The sequence below is a fragment of the Tauraco erythrolophus genome, chromosome 3 (assembly GCF_009769465.1).
Source record: "Tauraco erythrolophus isolate bTauEry1 chromosome 3, bTauEry1.pri, whole genome shotgun sequence".
NCBI lineage: Eukaryota > Metazoa > Chordata > Aves > Musophagiformes > Musophagidae > Tauraco > Tauraco erythrolophus.
The window spans coordinates 96730402-96747103 of NC_141467.1; the positions used below are offsets into that span (position 1 = coordinate 96730402).

The following is a 16702-nucleotide window of genomic DNA, read 5'->3' on the forward strand; positions in this document are numbered from 1 at the left end:
GGGAGGAGGTGTGCCGGAGCCGAGTTTCCCCTGCGGCTGGTGGTGAGATGGCAGGCGGCCCCCCTGCAACCAGGACGGCCTCGGTGGAGCAGAGACCCACTCGCAGCCCGTGGGGAGAAGATGCCTGAGCCTGAGGATGGTCGTGTTGGGGTGCACGACGAGGCAGAGAGGCATCTGGAGTCTGCGTGACGACCCACGCCGGAGCGAGTGGCTACAGCTCCCTAAGTACCCGAGACTGTGGTAAAGCCCACACTGGAGCAATCTGTGGGGAGGATTGTTTCCAGTGGGCTGGACTCATGCTGGAGAAGTTTGTGGATTTTTCCTCGTGGGTAGGGGATCCATTGGAGCAGGGGAAAAGGGTGTAAGGACTCCTTCTCCTTTAAGAAAGAAGCAGCAGTAACAGCACGGAATGAACTGACCTGCACTCCCCCAGTCCCTGCCCCCTGTGCTGCTGGGGGGAGGAGGTAGAGCCGGGAGGAAAAGGAAGGCGGGGGGGGGAAGGTGTCGGTTTTAAGATCTGGTTTTGTTTCTTTCTGTCCTCTCAAGTAATTGGTTTTTCTTTCCCTTTGTCCTTCTAAGTAATCATTAATAAACTGTTTTGCTTTGAGAAAAGCTCTGCCTGTTTTGCCCAGGACCATGGTTGGTGGGTGCTCCCTCTGTTCTTGTCTCAACCCTCAGTCCCTTTGTTTTTTTTTCTCTCCTCTCTACTTTACTGGAGAAGGAGAGACTGTGTGAGTTTTAGTTGCTGGATCAGCCTAAAACCACGACAGAAGCTTTCTCGGTGTCGGCCAGCACCCAGACCTGATTGCACTTCTGCCCTCTTTTCGTCTTCTTTCCTTCTGTTTAGTCTGCTTCCCTGGAACGGTGGCCTTTCTGCCAACATCCTGCCTAGGGCTGCCAGACCTACCTTTTCGATGGATCCCCGTGGCTGTGCCCAGCACTCCGGTGTACCAGGTCACGCTGCCAAAGAGCCTGTCCCTTAGCAGCCCCACTCTTGTTTCTGTCAACATCAACTGTCCAACAGTGCAACCGTTGTCGTTCTCGTTGGCCCAGTTAGCCTCATTGGTCTGTGTCTTGCTGATGTTGGTGTGGGATGTATTCACTACGTCTAGATTCTTTATGGGAACGGAGGAGGGATGTACCACTTCTAGGTATAAGATCAACAGTAGCAGGTATTGGATAAGTTTTCCAATATGAGGAATATTTTCAGATGGGAAAACTTCAGCACTATGCAGCTTAAGTTAGAGACCCTAAGAGCAAATCAAAATACATGAAAACTATTTAGCTCCCTGCTTGATATGGTGGTTCTCTTTAAGTTAGGAGAGCTTCCTACTGTCTGGGCAAGGGCTTCAAAGTAATCAAGTGATAAGACTGTTCTGAACTGCTGCAGTTTCTAGCTTCGACCTCTAAGGGTAAATTGACTGCAGTTTCCATCGCCATGGTCTGAAACACTTCATATTGTCATTATTTAAATATACCATGCAGAAAAAAGATCACTTCCTGCTGGGAATCCAGAGTCTGTAACAACTTGCAGTTACTTAACAAGATGTACTGTTGTACCGATTAAAAGTATCATTATTTATTAAGTAGAGTCCATCACTTAGAGCAGAAGAAGTTACAAAGAATTGGATCTTTCTGCCAAGTATTTCCTGCCAGGGATAAAGGCCTCTCAGCAGCAGTGAATTAATTCACCTTGTAAGTTAGTTTATACAAATTTGAACCAGCTAGCTGTAGAAAAAGTTACTCAGAAAAACAGACTTATCACAGAAACGTGGAAAGGAGACAGTTTCTGCTCAGGCTTTTGGCAGAGATTTTGTATTCTAAGATGTCGTGGTATGCACACTGCTGGACACTGGTTCGTGTAGTAGGACTGCATATTTTATTCTGAACAGGGAATTTAGGAATTCTATTTCTAGTTGCTCTAAGATATATATGTATTTCATTTTATTTTACATTATGGATATATTCCGGTCATTTATCCTGTCTGTTTCTCAGCTAATAATAGGGACTAGAAGTAAGCAGTATCACCTGTGATTACACAAATTAAAGTCATGTGAGGGTGACAGGGATTCTTTCTTTGTTCTCTTCCCTTTCCTGTTCCACCTTTTTGTTAAAATATAAATTGTCCTTTCAGATCCTGATCTTACTAATTTGTTTGGGTTTATTTCCCTGTAAGTGACATTTCCCCTTACACCAGAGAGCATGTGCAGCTCTTAGTAGAGGCAGCTTTCTGGTTTTCTCAGTAAACTTAATATTTTCATTTAGGATCATGCAGTTTGCATGAATCTGCCTCTTCATCTCCTGTATTTTTCTTACAGTCATGTGTTTCTGTAGGTTTGTATTTATTGTAGCTTCGTTTCATGTTTTCCTGCCTGTAAAACGGGTAATATTTATCATGTGTTAGTTTTTCTTATGTGACTTTTATTCTTTGTCTCAGTCTTACACTGATTTACTTTACCCCGCAGATATTTATGAATATAATTCGTTAAGAGCCTGAGGTAACTGTTTTATTTTAGCTAAATTTTAAAGAGACAAAAGTCACTTTCTTTGCAAAGGTGTGAGTGGAAGAGAGTTAGAAATTGAGCTTTATGAACTCAACCCACCTCCCCCCCTTTGTTTCAGGATAAAACCTGAAGCCTGTTTGTGAGTTATCTTTGGTTTATTATATGTTTTTATGCTAGTTCCTTTTATTATTTAGAATGCTTGGCAATTCTATCCGAGTTGCTTTGAGCAGAGCGTAACTCAAATCAAATAAAGTGCTAGATTTGTAGATGAGCTGGCAGCTCAAGACTTCATTTCTAATAATCTAGATCAAGAATCTGATATCCCAACATTTTGCAGTATCCCTGGAAGGAGAAAAGAGCAGTACAAGCATTGGGTAATGATCAGTTGTGCCAGTTTTTAAGCATGCTTAGCACAATGAGAGCTGGTCTTAAGTAAAAAGGGGGCTACTGTGAGGAGCGGTGTCCTTGCGCAGTTGCTCCAGTTAGTTGTTCTTTAGCCTGGAATTTGCTACTCAGCCTGTCGTTCCTCTGGTACACAGTTAGAAGTGAGACCAGGTTACAGATTTCATGTGTGGGAGCAAGGGATTAAATTTTGGTTTTATTTTTATATTTTATTTTATTTTTTCCTATTTTAGGGATACAAAGTTTGGGCCCAGTGCTAACACTTAGCTCTGAGATTTTGCCTCAAAGCTGTTCTGTAGTTTCTTATATTATTAAAATGTATGGATGTTAAAGCTTGAAAGAATATGATGATTTGTCTGACTTCTAGAATCAAAATTAACCTCTATGTGATTGTGTCAAGTGTAACCTATAGCTGAAATGATACGTGCCTCCAAGAGTTATAGAGTCTAGAAAACATGCATCTCTGCACCAAAGTGTTTTACTGTTCTTTGTGCCTTTTTGTTAATCTAATGTGTGAGACGAGGCAATTTTGCTTGCCTAAAATGTGATAGGAGACACAGATGTTACTTTCATATCGTGACTAAAACTACAAAAACAGGAGAATGCTTTGAAAATCTTGATTTGTTCCTTTTAAAACTTTAATTGGTTAATTAGTCTCCCTCATCCTTTGCATTTTGTCTTCAATTTAAGCATGCATTACTCATTTCATTTTATTTTCTACTGTTGTTCATTTGCAATGAGTGTGATCCTTTTTGCATGTGTTGGAAAATGTCTTTAAAATGTATCAGACACTCTTGTGTATTAAATAACGTGCTTGAGAAAGGAGAATTCTGTCTGATCCAGGATATTTTGGTTCTGTAATTGATTTTAGATATGTGTTATACCTAGAGTAATTGCCTTGATATGTACTTGGGACGAAAATTTCAATCTTGAAGTTGTCTCATCCTAGACCTTGCCATTGGACCATTTAGAGCAGATGAAGGAAGATACAATCATTTTTCTATTAGTTGTCTTTTTAGTCTATTATAATTTAGGTGCTCCTATAAGTTTAATTTACATTCCGGTGTGTTGGCCAGAACATCAATTCATCATATGGGTTGCAGTAGGGATGGCCAATTTTCCGTTACTGTTTCTGTCTCATACAAGCTTAAAGTGCTGTCAAGACGTAGGGCAAGAACACAAACAAAGTTTTGCACCTTGTCAAGGTCCCAAAATATACATTTGATAGTGTTTTGAGGGAAAGCTACATCTGGAAAGCAGCTGTGAAATAACAAGTAAAGGCATTGTCCTGCAAATGTGTCTGCGACTCTTCTGCTTTAATGTTCATTTGAACGAGCTGGAGGGAAAGACAGTATTTCATGACCTCCCAGAAGACAAAGAGTTTTCTTTGTAGTATGCAACAGGTCTGCTGGAAATATTACTCCTGATTGTTCTGAAAATGAAATATATACAGACTAAGAATACCTTTATGTTTTGTGTTTGGATTGTCATGTGCACAGCTAGTGACTTTTAATCCAGCCATTACTGTTTAGTTTGGAAGTGCTTACCAAAAATTTCATTACCAGGAATTCTGAATGAAAGTGTTACCATATGGTGGGTTTCTGTATGATGTTTCTGGAGTTTCTACTCCTAGGAGCCTTCCTGTTTCTGTCTGTAGTGTTAGAAGTTACTCTGTTTGTAGCTTGCATTCCTTTGTTTCCTTTCACAACTTATCCACAAAGTGCATTATCTTATTACAAATGGATTTGACAAATGGAAATCAGGCCTGGACTTGACATTTCCAAACAGCTTGATGTGCACTAATTCAAGAACACTTTTAGGGTGATCTGCAAAAAAAAAGACCATAGTATATATTCCAGTCATTGGTGAGTTTAATCAACATTTAAGGAGTGTTTGCCTTTGTCATACCACTTAGAAATATGTATATTAAGATCTTGAAGCCTATGGCAAGTGTACCAGCATGAAATAGATATATCTCTCTATATAAATATATATAGGGATAGATATATACACTCACACATTTGTGCACAAAAGCCTGAACTGGTTGGATTCCGAAAGAGTAATAAAGTGATTGTTCCCTTTGCAGTTGTTTGTCCTCCAGGTAGTCATTTCCAGAAAGATGAATGCATTCCCTGCCCTCTTGGCTACTATCAGGATCAGACAGGACGTTCCTCCTGTATCAAGTGTCCTGTGGGCAAAACTACCAACTCCTATGGGGCAATCAGTGCTGATCACTGTAAGTTGAACTCATTTTCTCCCTTATCCTTTGTACTCTGTCTTCAGATAAATAATGGAATATTTTTTTCACCTGTTAACTTAAAAAAAAAAAAAAGATCCTCCCTCTGGGTTTTTTTGATAGATATGATCCCTTCTGCATACATTCAAAGACATTTTACAAAGATAGAACAAACTGTCTGGTGTTCTGACCAAAAATGCGTGAGAAATGAGTGGTCAGTCTTATCCAGGATGTTGTGGTTCCTTAAGATGTGTTCATTGCGCTCAGGAATGATATCTGGGTGTTCGGTATCTGTGAGAAACATCTTATGTTGTTCATTTGTTGTCACTTTCATGAACACTAAAGTAGTCTTGTCTTTGTGAAGCTATTTCCCCTGCAAATACAAATACTTCTCACAAAGCAACTATTGATATGTTCACTATGTTCTTAGATGGAATAAAAAACCAGGTTTATTGTAATGCACTCTGACATCAATTAGCTTTTGCCTGAAGTTGTCATTCGTCATTTCCATATGTGTTCCCTGTGTAGGTATTGGACTTATATGCTTAAAAGTTTGCTCCTTGAGTTTTCTTTACTGCAAGTGCCTGCAACTAAATCTGTTCTCTGCCCCGTTTCCACCTTACCCATGTGCTGAGTCTCAGTGCCAGCCCTTTCCAAAAGGCCATGTTGTACACATTTAGCTTGCTTCTTTCTTTCTTTCCCTACTGTCTCCTTACAAAGTCTGAGGAGTTTGCTGAATTAATTGTTGTGATGGCTCTTGTGCGGCTGTTCATAAGATTTCACAAATCTGTTGCAGTAGGCACTGAACAAACCTGTATGAAAATACAGTTCCTCCTCCGAACTTCTTTGCTTTACAGTACTTGGCACAAATGGAGATTCGATCCATGGCAGAGAATCCTAAAAATATTTGGAATATTTTTATTTTACAACAAAGCAGTGAGACTACCATGTTTCAGAGCATGAAACACCATGCAAATTATAAATTGATTTTCAGTGGCGTCTCTGCTGTACCTAGAGCACTTTTGTTCTACAGCATTGAAACATTGTCCTACTGCTTTGACAGGACCACAATAATTGGGCACAAACGAAATCACAGGAGGTTCCCTCTGAACATCAGGAAACACTGTTTTCTGTGAGAGTGACCAAGTACTGGCACAGGTTGCCCAAGGAGGTTGTGGAGTCTCCAACCTTGGAGATGTTCAAAAGCCATCTGTACATGGTCCTGGGTAACTGGCTTTAGGTGGCCCTACTTGATCAGGGAATTTGGAGTAGATGACCTCCAAAGGTCCCTTCCAACCAGAACCATTCTGTGAAACCCAGTGACAGCATTATCAAAGTATCTTTTTGTCTTTCCTTGTTTACTTGTAACAGGTATTACGTACTGTCAAAGTGATGAGCAGAGTCTACAGTGTGATGAAGATGGCCAGTATAGACCTTCCCAGCAAGACCCTGACACTGAGAAATCCTTCTGCCTTGATAGCTTTGGAGTAGTGCTGGACTGGACTGAAACAGACAGTCTCCTTACAGACTACCAGTGTCTAGGTAAGTGGCAGAAAAATATTTTGGGTATGTTTTGACCCCACACAAGTGAAACCTTTTTATGAAAGAGAGTTTCATAACTCATCACACAGCTTATGGGGATTCGCTTTCCCATAGTTGTGACCTCTGCCTTAAAACATGTTCCTCCTTAATTTTGCATTTCTTGACTACATTGGGGAAGTTATTTCCAGTAAAGGAAGAGAGAGAAGCAGATTTCTTGCACTCTCAGATGGCTGACAGCTTTTGATGAATGCTGATCTCCTGGTCTCTGTTTGGAAACCCAAAAGAATAAAGAGAGGGCTAATTGGAAAGAAGGGAAATTATTAATTTCTTTGTAAAATTATCAGTGTGTTCACGTGAAATAGACTGTGTTTGATAGTGACCTCATAGCCTTGGCATAACATCACCCTCTGGGCTCCTGCTGTATGGTATCAGACTTGGTGAACCCTTGCAAGCTGGGGGAACTTACTTCTGCTTGAACACAGTTGTGAAATGCAAGTTCTCAAAGATGAATAATTTGAAAAAGTCATCCATCAAACAGTCCCCAGCCTGCCTGCAGTAAGGTCTAATTACGTTTCTCTGCCTCAAAGCTTTTCTCTTGCCAAAAAAGAGTTTTCCAGAAGTTTTTATTACTCATTGTATGATTGGTATCAGGTTTAATGGAATATGCAGTTTAGAAACTGATGTCATGGTTTGCTCCAAATTAGACAATGTCTTATGACAAGTGCGATCAGTGGAAGGAGTGTGAAATGAAAGCCATTGGTTGTGAAGAGGCTGCAAAACTATCTTCAGTTAAAAGAGCTATTTTTTTCTCTGAGCATACTCAGAGACTGATCGTAGTCATGAACACGAGGTGTTAGTCTCTTTTGCTTTCAGTCATGGGGTAGTTGGGATGTTTCTTTGGGCATAGGAGACACAGCAGCTTAATTCTCCTGTTGCTTATTTACCTTGAGCCTTCTTTCACCAGCATTTCTGACTCTGTCCAGGATGGAGCTGTTGTAGATACCTGTGCTTATTTTTGTGGATCATGTTAGAAGAGTTCAGTACAAGTAAATATGTATAAGTGTTGACAATTCAGGCTTTAAAAAAACAGCAACAAACACCCAAGAAGTCTGGTTGCTTTTAAAAAATAATTTACAGGCTAATTTAATTTCATTTTTCTATTTCAAAGATCAGTCTGCATTTCCAGAAAGCATTATATGAAGTGAAACCATTTATCTCTATTTTTACTTTTCCCCCTGCCCCTTCTATTTCCCTTAACAGAATTTATCACGCAACAAGACAGCAGGGTCTGAAGACTGATCTTGCTTTGATGGGAGGCTGGCATTTGGGCAGAGTCAATAAACAACCCAGCTATTCTTTGTTTTTAGAGTTTTCAGATGGAAGAAGAGTTCCCTTGTAAGAATGCACAGTAATAAGCTGTTAACAACCCATGCTTATACTTATTGCTCTCTCTCTCGTTATATTTCAAGCCACGCTTAACATTTATTGCAACGACAGGGATAGGATCTAGAGCTTTACTCCAGTAGTATGTGAGATGGAGAATTTCTGCTGTGCACTATGCCTGTGAACTGGCCGAGCAGTTATATTACTGTTGAGAAGAGGGCAGTGAGAACTAAAGTTGTTCAAATGGGAACCAGTAGAATATTTTTGTTGTACTCTTTTTTTTTTTTGACGAAGTAGCTTTATGAATGCATTTTTTTAACCTTTCTTTATATTAAAAAACAAAACCCAAGAATTAAAAAAAGGCAGCTTTTCTATTAGTTTTGCAAAGTTTTCATTTGAATGTTTCATTACACTTTTGATCTCTTATCTACTTTTCTCTTATATTATTGCAGAGAAAGTGGAGGGATGGGATGAAGCCAGAATTAGGAAAACAAAATCAGAAGAAAAGAAAGACATTTTAAAATGTCATTTTTAATTTTGAATTTTGCATTAGAAATGAGGGCAGCAAACAACACAAAAACAGTAATTCTTTTCAGTTTTATGAAAATTTGTGAATTCTATTTTTAACCAGGCAGTACCGCAAGCTGCAGATGTAGAAGGGATTCAGTTTGGTGCAGAATTAAGCTAATGCTTGTATTTTGGTGTCCTGTATTTCTAGGAAGGAAAAAACTTCTATCTCTGTTGACAGCATAATTCAACCCTCTCCGCAGCCGAGCTGGAGTACAAGGATTTTTCTGTTAAGTGTTTGGCTAGCCCTCGTGTTTTTTCTGAGCAGAAACAATGGTTTTATCAAAAGCACCTGCTGACTCAGCTCTGACAACAGCGGACATTTGCTTCTGATTTAGTCCTGACTGTTTTGCTGTAAGAGTACAAATGACTGTTTTAAGAACTTATCCCTGACTTTTATTTTGCGGTTTATCCAGACGTTTCAGAGAGAAAGGCCTGAGATCCTCCTGCTAGTCCTCTGTGCCCATGTGCGCAGAGGATCTGAGCCTCTGGTTCTTCCACGTGCAGACATCTCCCATGGGCTGAGATCAGACCAAGGCTCCTGCTTCATAGCTCCTTTAGTTCTAGGCCAGGCATTGACTGCAATGAGCTAGAGGTTTGCTTTCATATGGAGCATTTAGAAGAGAAGTCTGGTCACCACAGGAATGATGCTGAGTCACCACGTTCTTCCCTTCTCCTTAGTATGCTGTGCTCACAGAAAGATAGTAGTGTAGCAACATGTGGGTGCACTGTACCAAAACCCCTTAGTAATACAGGTAGTAGCAACCTGAGCAGGGTAGTGGTGGTACCACTGTGTGTCCCTTCACCAGACTACAATCTTCTTCAGAGCACAGCCAGGGCCAAAACTTCTGAAGCTTAGATTGCATTCCTCGCCCCATTTAGCGACCTTTGCGTTTTGTATCTCCAGACCCCATGAGCTTTTCCCAGTTCATGAACAGTGCTGCTCGTCAGACATCCTTACACTGAGGCGCAGTGGGTCCAATTCAGAGAGATTAGATAAAAGAGTTTGGTAAGTAAAGTGATAGTCTGGAGTTAATTTTCGGATGGAGGAGTAAAAAAAGAGCATGTAGGACATACTACCTTGGATAGATCCCTAAGCCTGAAGTCAGTGGAGACCAGGCTGTTGTGCTCCTATAAACAAGAGATAAGGCTCCTAGATTTCTTTTCTAACCACATTCTGTTGGAGCTGGCTCTTGTTTCAGTAGCTGTTTTGCAGAAAGTTGGTTCCCCCGTTGACTCAATAGTTGGTTCCGTGCCATGGACAAGTAATGGGAGATGGCCAGTCTGCTGCTGGAAAAGAAGTCTCACTTGAATATAAACTCCCAGCCCACTCTTGGCTAACTGTTTTTAGAAGATCTCGTGACACTTTTTTTTTTTTTTCAGAATAGAAATTCTATCTGCAGTCCAGCTGTCTCCTGTGTTATTTGTGGAGTTATGGTACATCATTTAATGAGCAAATCTTTCTTCCTACAGAGTTCGTGAATTTTTATTTCTACCTAAAGTGTCTTTGTCTCTGTGCAGCATGGTAACTGATAATAGTACCTGGTTGGTTTGGTTTGGTTTTTTAGTGCTCAGAAAATTTGAGAGAGTTCCTGCCTCCAGATTGATTTATGCGTCAGAAGAAGCTCAGATTCTTCAGTCTCAGTCATTTGGGGGAGACCTGCAAAGTCCAGCTTTTCAGTGTATCTCAGGTGAGGAAAGATAACAGTAATCAACATGGAAAATAATGATCTTCTCATATGATGAGCTTATAGTTAAGTTCCTAGGTGAACTATATGTTTTGCTGTTCAACACCAACTCACTGCAAGATATTTACAATATTTTACATATATTTTGTTGACCTTGGTTCAGGGAAGAGATTAGTCTTTCTTTCAGAAAGAAGTCTTCTGACTTTATGTGCCATGTTAGACAAGTCATCTGACTTTAAAGGCAGTTGATCTAGTTTGCAGTATAAATGAGAGCTGAGATTCAGACCAGAAAACATTCATCTAACTTTTGAGATGTACAAACAAAAGAAGGATTAGGTGTTCATGACATATGAAAATCAAGCTTTCACCTCTTCCCAAATTACCTAATTGGCACAAAAAAGAGGAATAATCATCCTTGCTGACATCAGAAGGATATTACAAGGAGTGCAGAGATATTCTTCTGCTGAGCCTTACAGTGTATATACTGTGTTACATCTGGATAGATCATGTTTGCTGGTTTATATTGATTCAAAGGCATCTAAACCCAAGAGGAATCCCTTCACTGCTTTCAGAGTGCCTTGCCTTGTGTCTCCTAATGCTCAGACTTGTGAAGGGAGGCAGAGGGATTACGTTCAAAACAGAAACACCCTGGCACTAATAACAGGTGGTGCATCTTTGTGTCACATACCCTGGTCTAGCTGCAGCAGTTGTCTCATTCTAAAAGATGAATCTGTGAAGCCTTCTATGTGTTACTAGAATGATTTTCCCTCACCAGATCATCTGCAAGGTTTCTTGAACCTTCCTCTGAAACTGGAGACCTTCAAATCAAGGCCCTGAGCTGAGAAGACTATGGGAATGAATTTAGGAGAAAAAGACGCCCCTTTGACAAGTGATCTGATTCAAGTGCATATAGTCTCTATTTTTTTTTATAAGTTACATCCACTGTGGAATGGCAGCACTATTGCAAATTATTACTGTTGAGGTGCTCACTGAAGAATGTGGGTTAGCCCTTCCCTCTCTGCTTCCTGACAGAGTCAGACAGCTTAGCTTACATTTCTAATGATGTTTTGTTCTAAGGTGGTTGATTTTATTCTAAAGATATTTGGAAACATTGAACCACTTTCACAGCATATCATGTCTGCCTGATGCAGTAACTAGGCAAATAGGTTGTGACAAACATCAGAGTGATAGGAAGCAGGCAAACTTCAAACTCTTCAATCATTCCAGCTGCCTCTCCAGCAATCCTTTGGCCAGTGTAAGGGAGCAAGCAGCCATACCCTCCAGATTTAGGAATAGCTGAAGATACTTCTATCCTTGCAGATTCACCACTAACTTGCTACCACAGCTCTGCTCCTAGAACAGGAAGTGAAATTTTGCCTCAGGTAAAACTATCTAGCAGATATTAAATGCTTAGGTGGGTGGTTAGACCTAATGCAGCTGTTTGTATCATGAGGTGATGAATGTTCAAACAGCTTTTTGCATTAATTCAAGTTAATTTAAAAACCTGACCCTCTACTAACATGCTTAAATACTAAAGATTGTCTAGCTAAAGAAATTAATGTGTATGCAGTCTGAAAGAGGCATGTAAAACTAGGTAAATGGCAGTAAACAGTGGAATTTGCAGCAGAAATTTTGCACATGAAATGCTGGGAAACCTAAGGTTTCTTTACTGTTTTCCAGGCTGTGAGAGTGAAGCAGCATGTGGTTTTGCCACTCTAACTCCTGCTGGTGCTGAAGTTCTGTGTGAATTATACAGTGTTTCAGAAGTCAACTTCAACTGCACCACCTCTGGATTGGTAAAAATATTCATATTTAAAATAATACTGTAGGTTTAATATAAGTAGAAGGCATCACAGAAGAAAGGCATTGGACATTGCTCTTCACTAAGGCAGTAATAAATTCCTTCAGGTTGGTAAAGAAGATAGATCCAAATGTTCCCAAAACTGTCATCTGAATGCCTCAGTGTTTGGTTGAACCGTAGAATCGTAGAATGGTTTGGGTTGGAAGGGACCTCAAAGATCATCTAGTTCCAACCCCCCTGTCGTGGTTTTTGGACTGAGGGTCGAGACAAGAACCGAGAGGGAGCACCCACCAACCATGGTCTCGGGCAAAACATGACTCAGGCTTTCTTCTTAAAACAAAACAATTTATTAACAGTTACTTAACAAGAGACACAAGGGAACGAAACCAGTTACTTGAGAGGAGAAAGAGAAAACAAGGCCAGATCTTAAAGCAACACCTCCCCACCCCCTATTTCCTTTCGTTCCTGGCTCTACCTCCCCCCCGGCAGCGCAGGGGGACAGGGAATGGGGGAGTGCAGGTCAGTTCATCCATGTTGTTACTGCCGCTCCTCTCTTAAAGGAGGAGGAGTCCTTACACCACTTTTCCCTTGCTTCGGTGGATCCCCTACTCACAAGGAAAAAATCCCCAAACTTTTCCAGCGTAAGTCCTGCCCGCAGGATTGCAATCCTTCCCCATGGATCGCACCAGTTCGGGCTTTACCAGTCTCGGCCTCTTAGGGAGCTGCTGCCACTCGCTCCGGCATGGGTCGTCCCACGGATTCCAGATGCCTCCACGACCTCGTCGTGCATTCCCTGCCCATTATTAACAGTACCTGGTCGTGCATCCCCTGCTCCACGACCTCTTCTGGGCTCAGGCATCTCCTTCCCGACGTGGGTTTCTCCACGGGCTGCGAGTGGGTCTCTGCTCCGCCGAGTACACCCTGGCTGCAGGGGGGCTGCCTGCCATCTTCACACCGATTGCAAGGGAAACCAGCTCCTCTACACCTCCTCCTCCTCCATCTTGACTGACCCGGTTGTTGTGGTTGTTTTCTCTTAGATCTTAATCCCCTCTGGGGGAGCTCGGCCCGGCGGGCACCCCGGGAGCGGGGCGCTTCCCGAGCCCCCCATGCGACTCCCCTGGCGCCATCTTGAGCACATGGCGCCGGCCCGGGCCCAGGCAGCCGCCCAGCCGGGAGCCGGGAGCGAGGGCAGCGCCCTCCTGCTCTCTCCTGCTCCTGAGCAAAAGAACCTTTTCCCGTCCCTTTGTCTCAACTTAAATAGGGCAATTCGCAGAGGCGCCAATTTGGCTCAACCCCCCGAGGGGGATGGGACTCAGATCTGGTGGCACAGGGAGCAAATCCCCTCCCCTGCCACCAGAACACCCCCCCACATCAAACTGTCACACCCCCTGCCATGGGCAGGGACACCTTCCACTAGACCAGCTTGCTCAAAGTCTCATCCAACCTGGCCTTGAACACTTCCAGGGATGGGGCAGCTGCACCTTCTCTGAGTGACCTATTTCAGTGCCTCACCACCCTCAGAGGGAAGAACTTCTTCCTCATATCTAATCTATATGTGCCCTCTTTCAGTTTAAAGCTATTGCCCCATGTTCATTACATGCCCTTAACACTTTCGTTCTTAAAACATACTGAGCTCCCGCAGTCTGGAAATCAGGTTAATTTGAAAGAGAGGTTCATCTGGACAGTCCAAACTAGAAGTATCCAGGTTGGTAATCACATCACCTGAAACAGTCGTATTTCTCAATCTCTTCCTCTAGCCCAGGGTCTGAATTGTGAGCTCTTTAGCTCTCTAACAGCTTCCTACTCACTGCTTTTAAACACCACAAAGAGACACCAAAGAGTAGAGATTTCAGTTTGATAGAATAAAAAAATGGCCACATGGACCTGTGGTGGTTATAAACCATATGTGCTAATTCATCCCCATAAGTTTCTGGATAAGGAAAATGTGTTTAGAAAAGGAAATCCATTAGGTTGTATTTATTGTACATATCTGTTTTCTGTCTCAGGTGCAAGGTGTTTTGGGGAACCCTGCTGCCACTAGCATTGGTCGTCTCAGCTGCCTGCTTCGTGTCAGGAATCCAGAGGGAGACGCAGTGATGATCTATTTGAAGAGAGGTACCAGATGCAAATCATGCATCTAACGTTAGACTGCTGTGCTCAACTTTGTAGTTACTTTTATGTTAGATCATGATTAAAGGTGGGGGAGCATCTTTGTTCAAGGTGATATAGTGCTTTTCAGAGTTTAACATTTAGTGACAGACCAGAAACTTCAGCAAATCTTCCTGTCATGTCTTGTTCCCTAGAAATTAGGAATAGAGCTTTTGTAAGCCATTGTGTGGCAGACAGACTCGCAAAAGCTCAAATTTTATCCAATGTGTTATTCTCTGTTCTGTTGTAGTCTGATTTGTTGTACTATGATTCCTCTTTATTAACCAGTTTATTATTTGACTATATAAGGCATTATCAATGACCAGTTTGTTCACAATTTAACAGTTTACATTAATTTTAACTGTAAATTGTCCTACTAATATACCAGCCAAGAAATAACCTGATTTCCAGTGAATTACAGAGTGATTCAGGTGAACTAACAAATGTACAAGATATGGGGTTTTTTTGGCCTAAGTGTGATTGATACCACAGTGGTATCACATCCGTCCAGTGTGTGTCTAATTTTAAGCCTCATGCCAAATTTGAAACAAGATGACCAAATGCAGGATGCTGCAGTGTTTGAGTCAAAAGTCTCTGCTGTCACTGCTTTCTTTTTGCTTTTATCCAAAACTCTGGGTCACTATTTATTAAGAATAATAAAAATAAAGAGGCAAGTCTCACCTGAAAAAAGGCAAGTCCCCTGAGCTTGTTGCAATCAACATAATCTTGTTGATACCAGATCTACGCTAGGTGTCTGTTGACATTGCTAATTAGATCCAGGATTATATGAGTCAAGTCCTTTTACATATGTATCTTGTCAGCAGAAGCCTTAATTCCAGATGCAATTTTGATGGCCAAATTGCACATTTTACTTTTTTTAACAAGTTTGTTTCATTTATACCTGGGAGTTATTAACATAGCGCTGGAAAGTGGAATATTACCAACTTTAAATGTACATCAATTTAGAAGCCCTTTGCTGGTGCAGTGGGTTGGTTTTGCTAGCCTTGCAATACATTCTAATCAACTGCTCAGATATAATTGCACCAAACCATTTGGAGGTTGTATCTTGCATTTGAACCTCAAAGTCCAGAAAAGGACTTTTAGGGCTGGGTTTAAAGCTTTCAACCAGCTCCTGTCTGCAGGCAATCCGAAAGCATCCCATCTCCTCCTGAGCTCTTTTAAACATTTCTTTCCTGTTCTGCCTACCTAGAACAAGAGTTTAACTCATCTGGACTCAAGACCTTTGAAAGGACCAGTTTTCAGAACGTGCTTTCTGGCGTGTATCGCTCCGTGGTGCTCTCAGCAGCTAACGCATCTCTGGCAGATGTCCAGCTCTTCTGTCGGCAGACTTGCAGCAGGGACTCTTGCTGCGATGGTTTCATCTTGAGTCAGACTGTGCTTGACGGAGGTATTGTCTAACTGCAAAAAAAAAAAAATATTCTGCAGCAGAAAAACAGCACTAACTGAGTGGAACTAATTTTTGGACCCAGTAGACCTGCCTCTACTTCACCGATATTTTTCAGTGAAGGCAGAATTTGAGTAATGCCCAAGACTTGGACTTGACCAGTAAAGACTTGAGGTAGCAAGCTGCTTTTGGAGAGGAATGGACATTTTGAAAGGATAATTCTTTCAAGCTTCTTTAGACATCTGCATCCAGATGGGATACATCATTCTGAAACAGCCTCTCTCCTCCCATAACGCAGCTCAATTGCCAGAAGTTGGTGCCTTTCAGCTGATGAGGGAATTAAGATGGTGCCTTCAGACAGAGCCCTTGTAGTACAAATGTAAATCAGCTCCCTTTTTAGAGCAGGAAAAGAGGATGCTAAACAGGGAATCATAGTGTTTTATTGCATGTGGGAAAGCTATAATCTCCTAAGTCTGGGTGTCTAGCTAGGAAAGCAAGTGGGAGTGGGATGGACAGAGTCTGGCAGAGTTGGGACTTAGGCAGAGACCAGATTTCTGCTAGCAAATTTATGTACTTCATGTCAGCGCCTGCTTTTTGTAGTTTCTTTTCCAACTCACGTGGGATCAGCTTTCCCACTGGAGGTGCATGTCCTATAGAAAATGTGAAGTTCTAATTAAGATGTCTAAAGTTTTTGAAGATGGGCTCTTACAAATCCAGGCACGTGCTACTGGCTGCTATGCAGAAAGCACTTCTACAGTTTGGTGTGGAAACTGATCCTGGATTTAAGAAAACTTTCTCTGTGGAAGTTGTCAAACAAATGTTTCCAGAAAATTATTTTCTGTTTTGGCATCTCATATTTTTTTTCATCAAAATATTCTAGACCATCTTGTAAAGTCTATTTCTCCATACACTTACCATCAAATGTTTGGATTCTCCATACCTGTCAATGTAGAAGGAGATGTGGAGAAGGTGAATGTTGTAGAGCTCTGTCTTTAGTTGAGGTGGCCTGTTTAGATCAATACTATA

General features: G+C 41.5%; 1 protein-coding gene across 1 annotated transcript in view; it reads left to right on the forward strand.

Moving 5' to 3' along the window:
- The window catches only part of TG (thyroglobulin), a 162969-nt gene that overhangs the window by 38126 nt on the left and 108141 nt on the right, over window positions 1–16702 (forward strand). The window contains exons 21-26 of the mRNA XM_086609570.1: window positions 4993–5142; window positions 6514–6684; window positions 10203–10325; window positions 12003–12118; window positions 14130–14238; window positions 15482–15679. Of these exons, the coding sequence (XP_086465696.1) occupies window positions 4993–5142; window positions 6514–6684; window positions 10203–10325; window positions 12003–12118; window positions 14130–14238; window positions 15482–15679 (867 nt within the window). The remainder of the gene's footprint in view (window positions 1–4992; window positions 5143–6513; window positions 6685–10202; window positions 10326–12002; window positions 12119–14129; window positions 14239–15481; window positions 15680–16702) is intronic.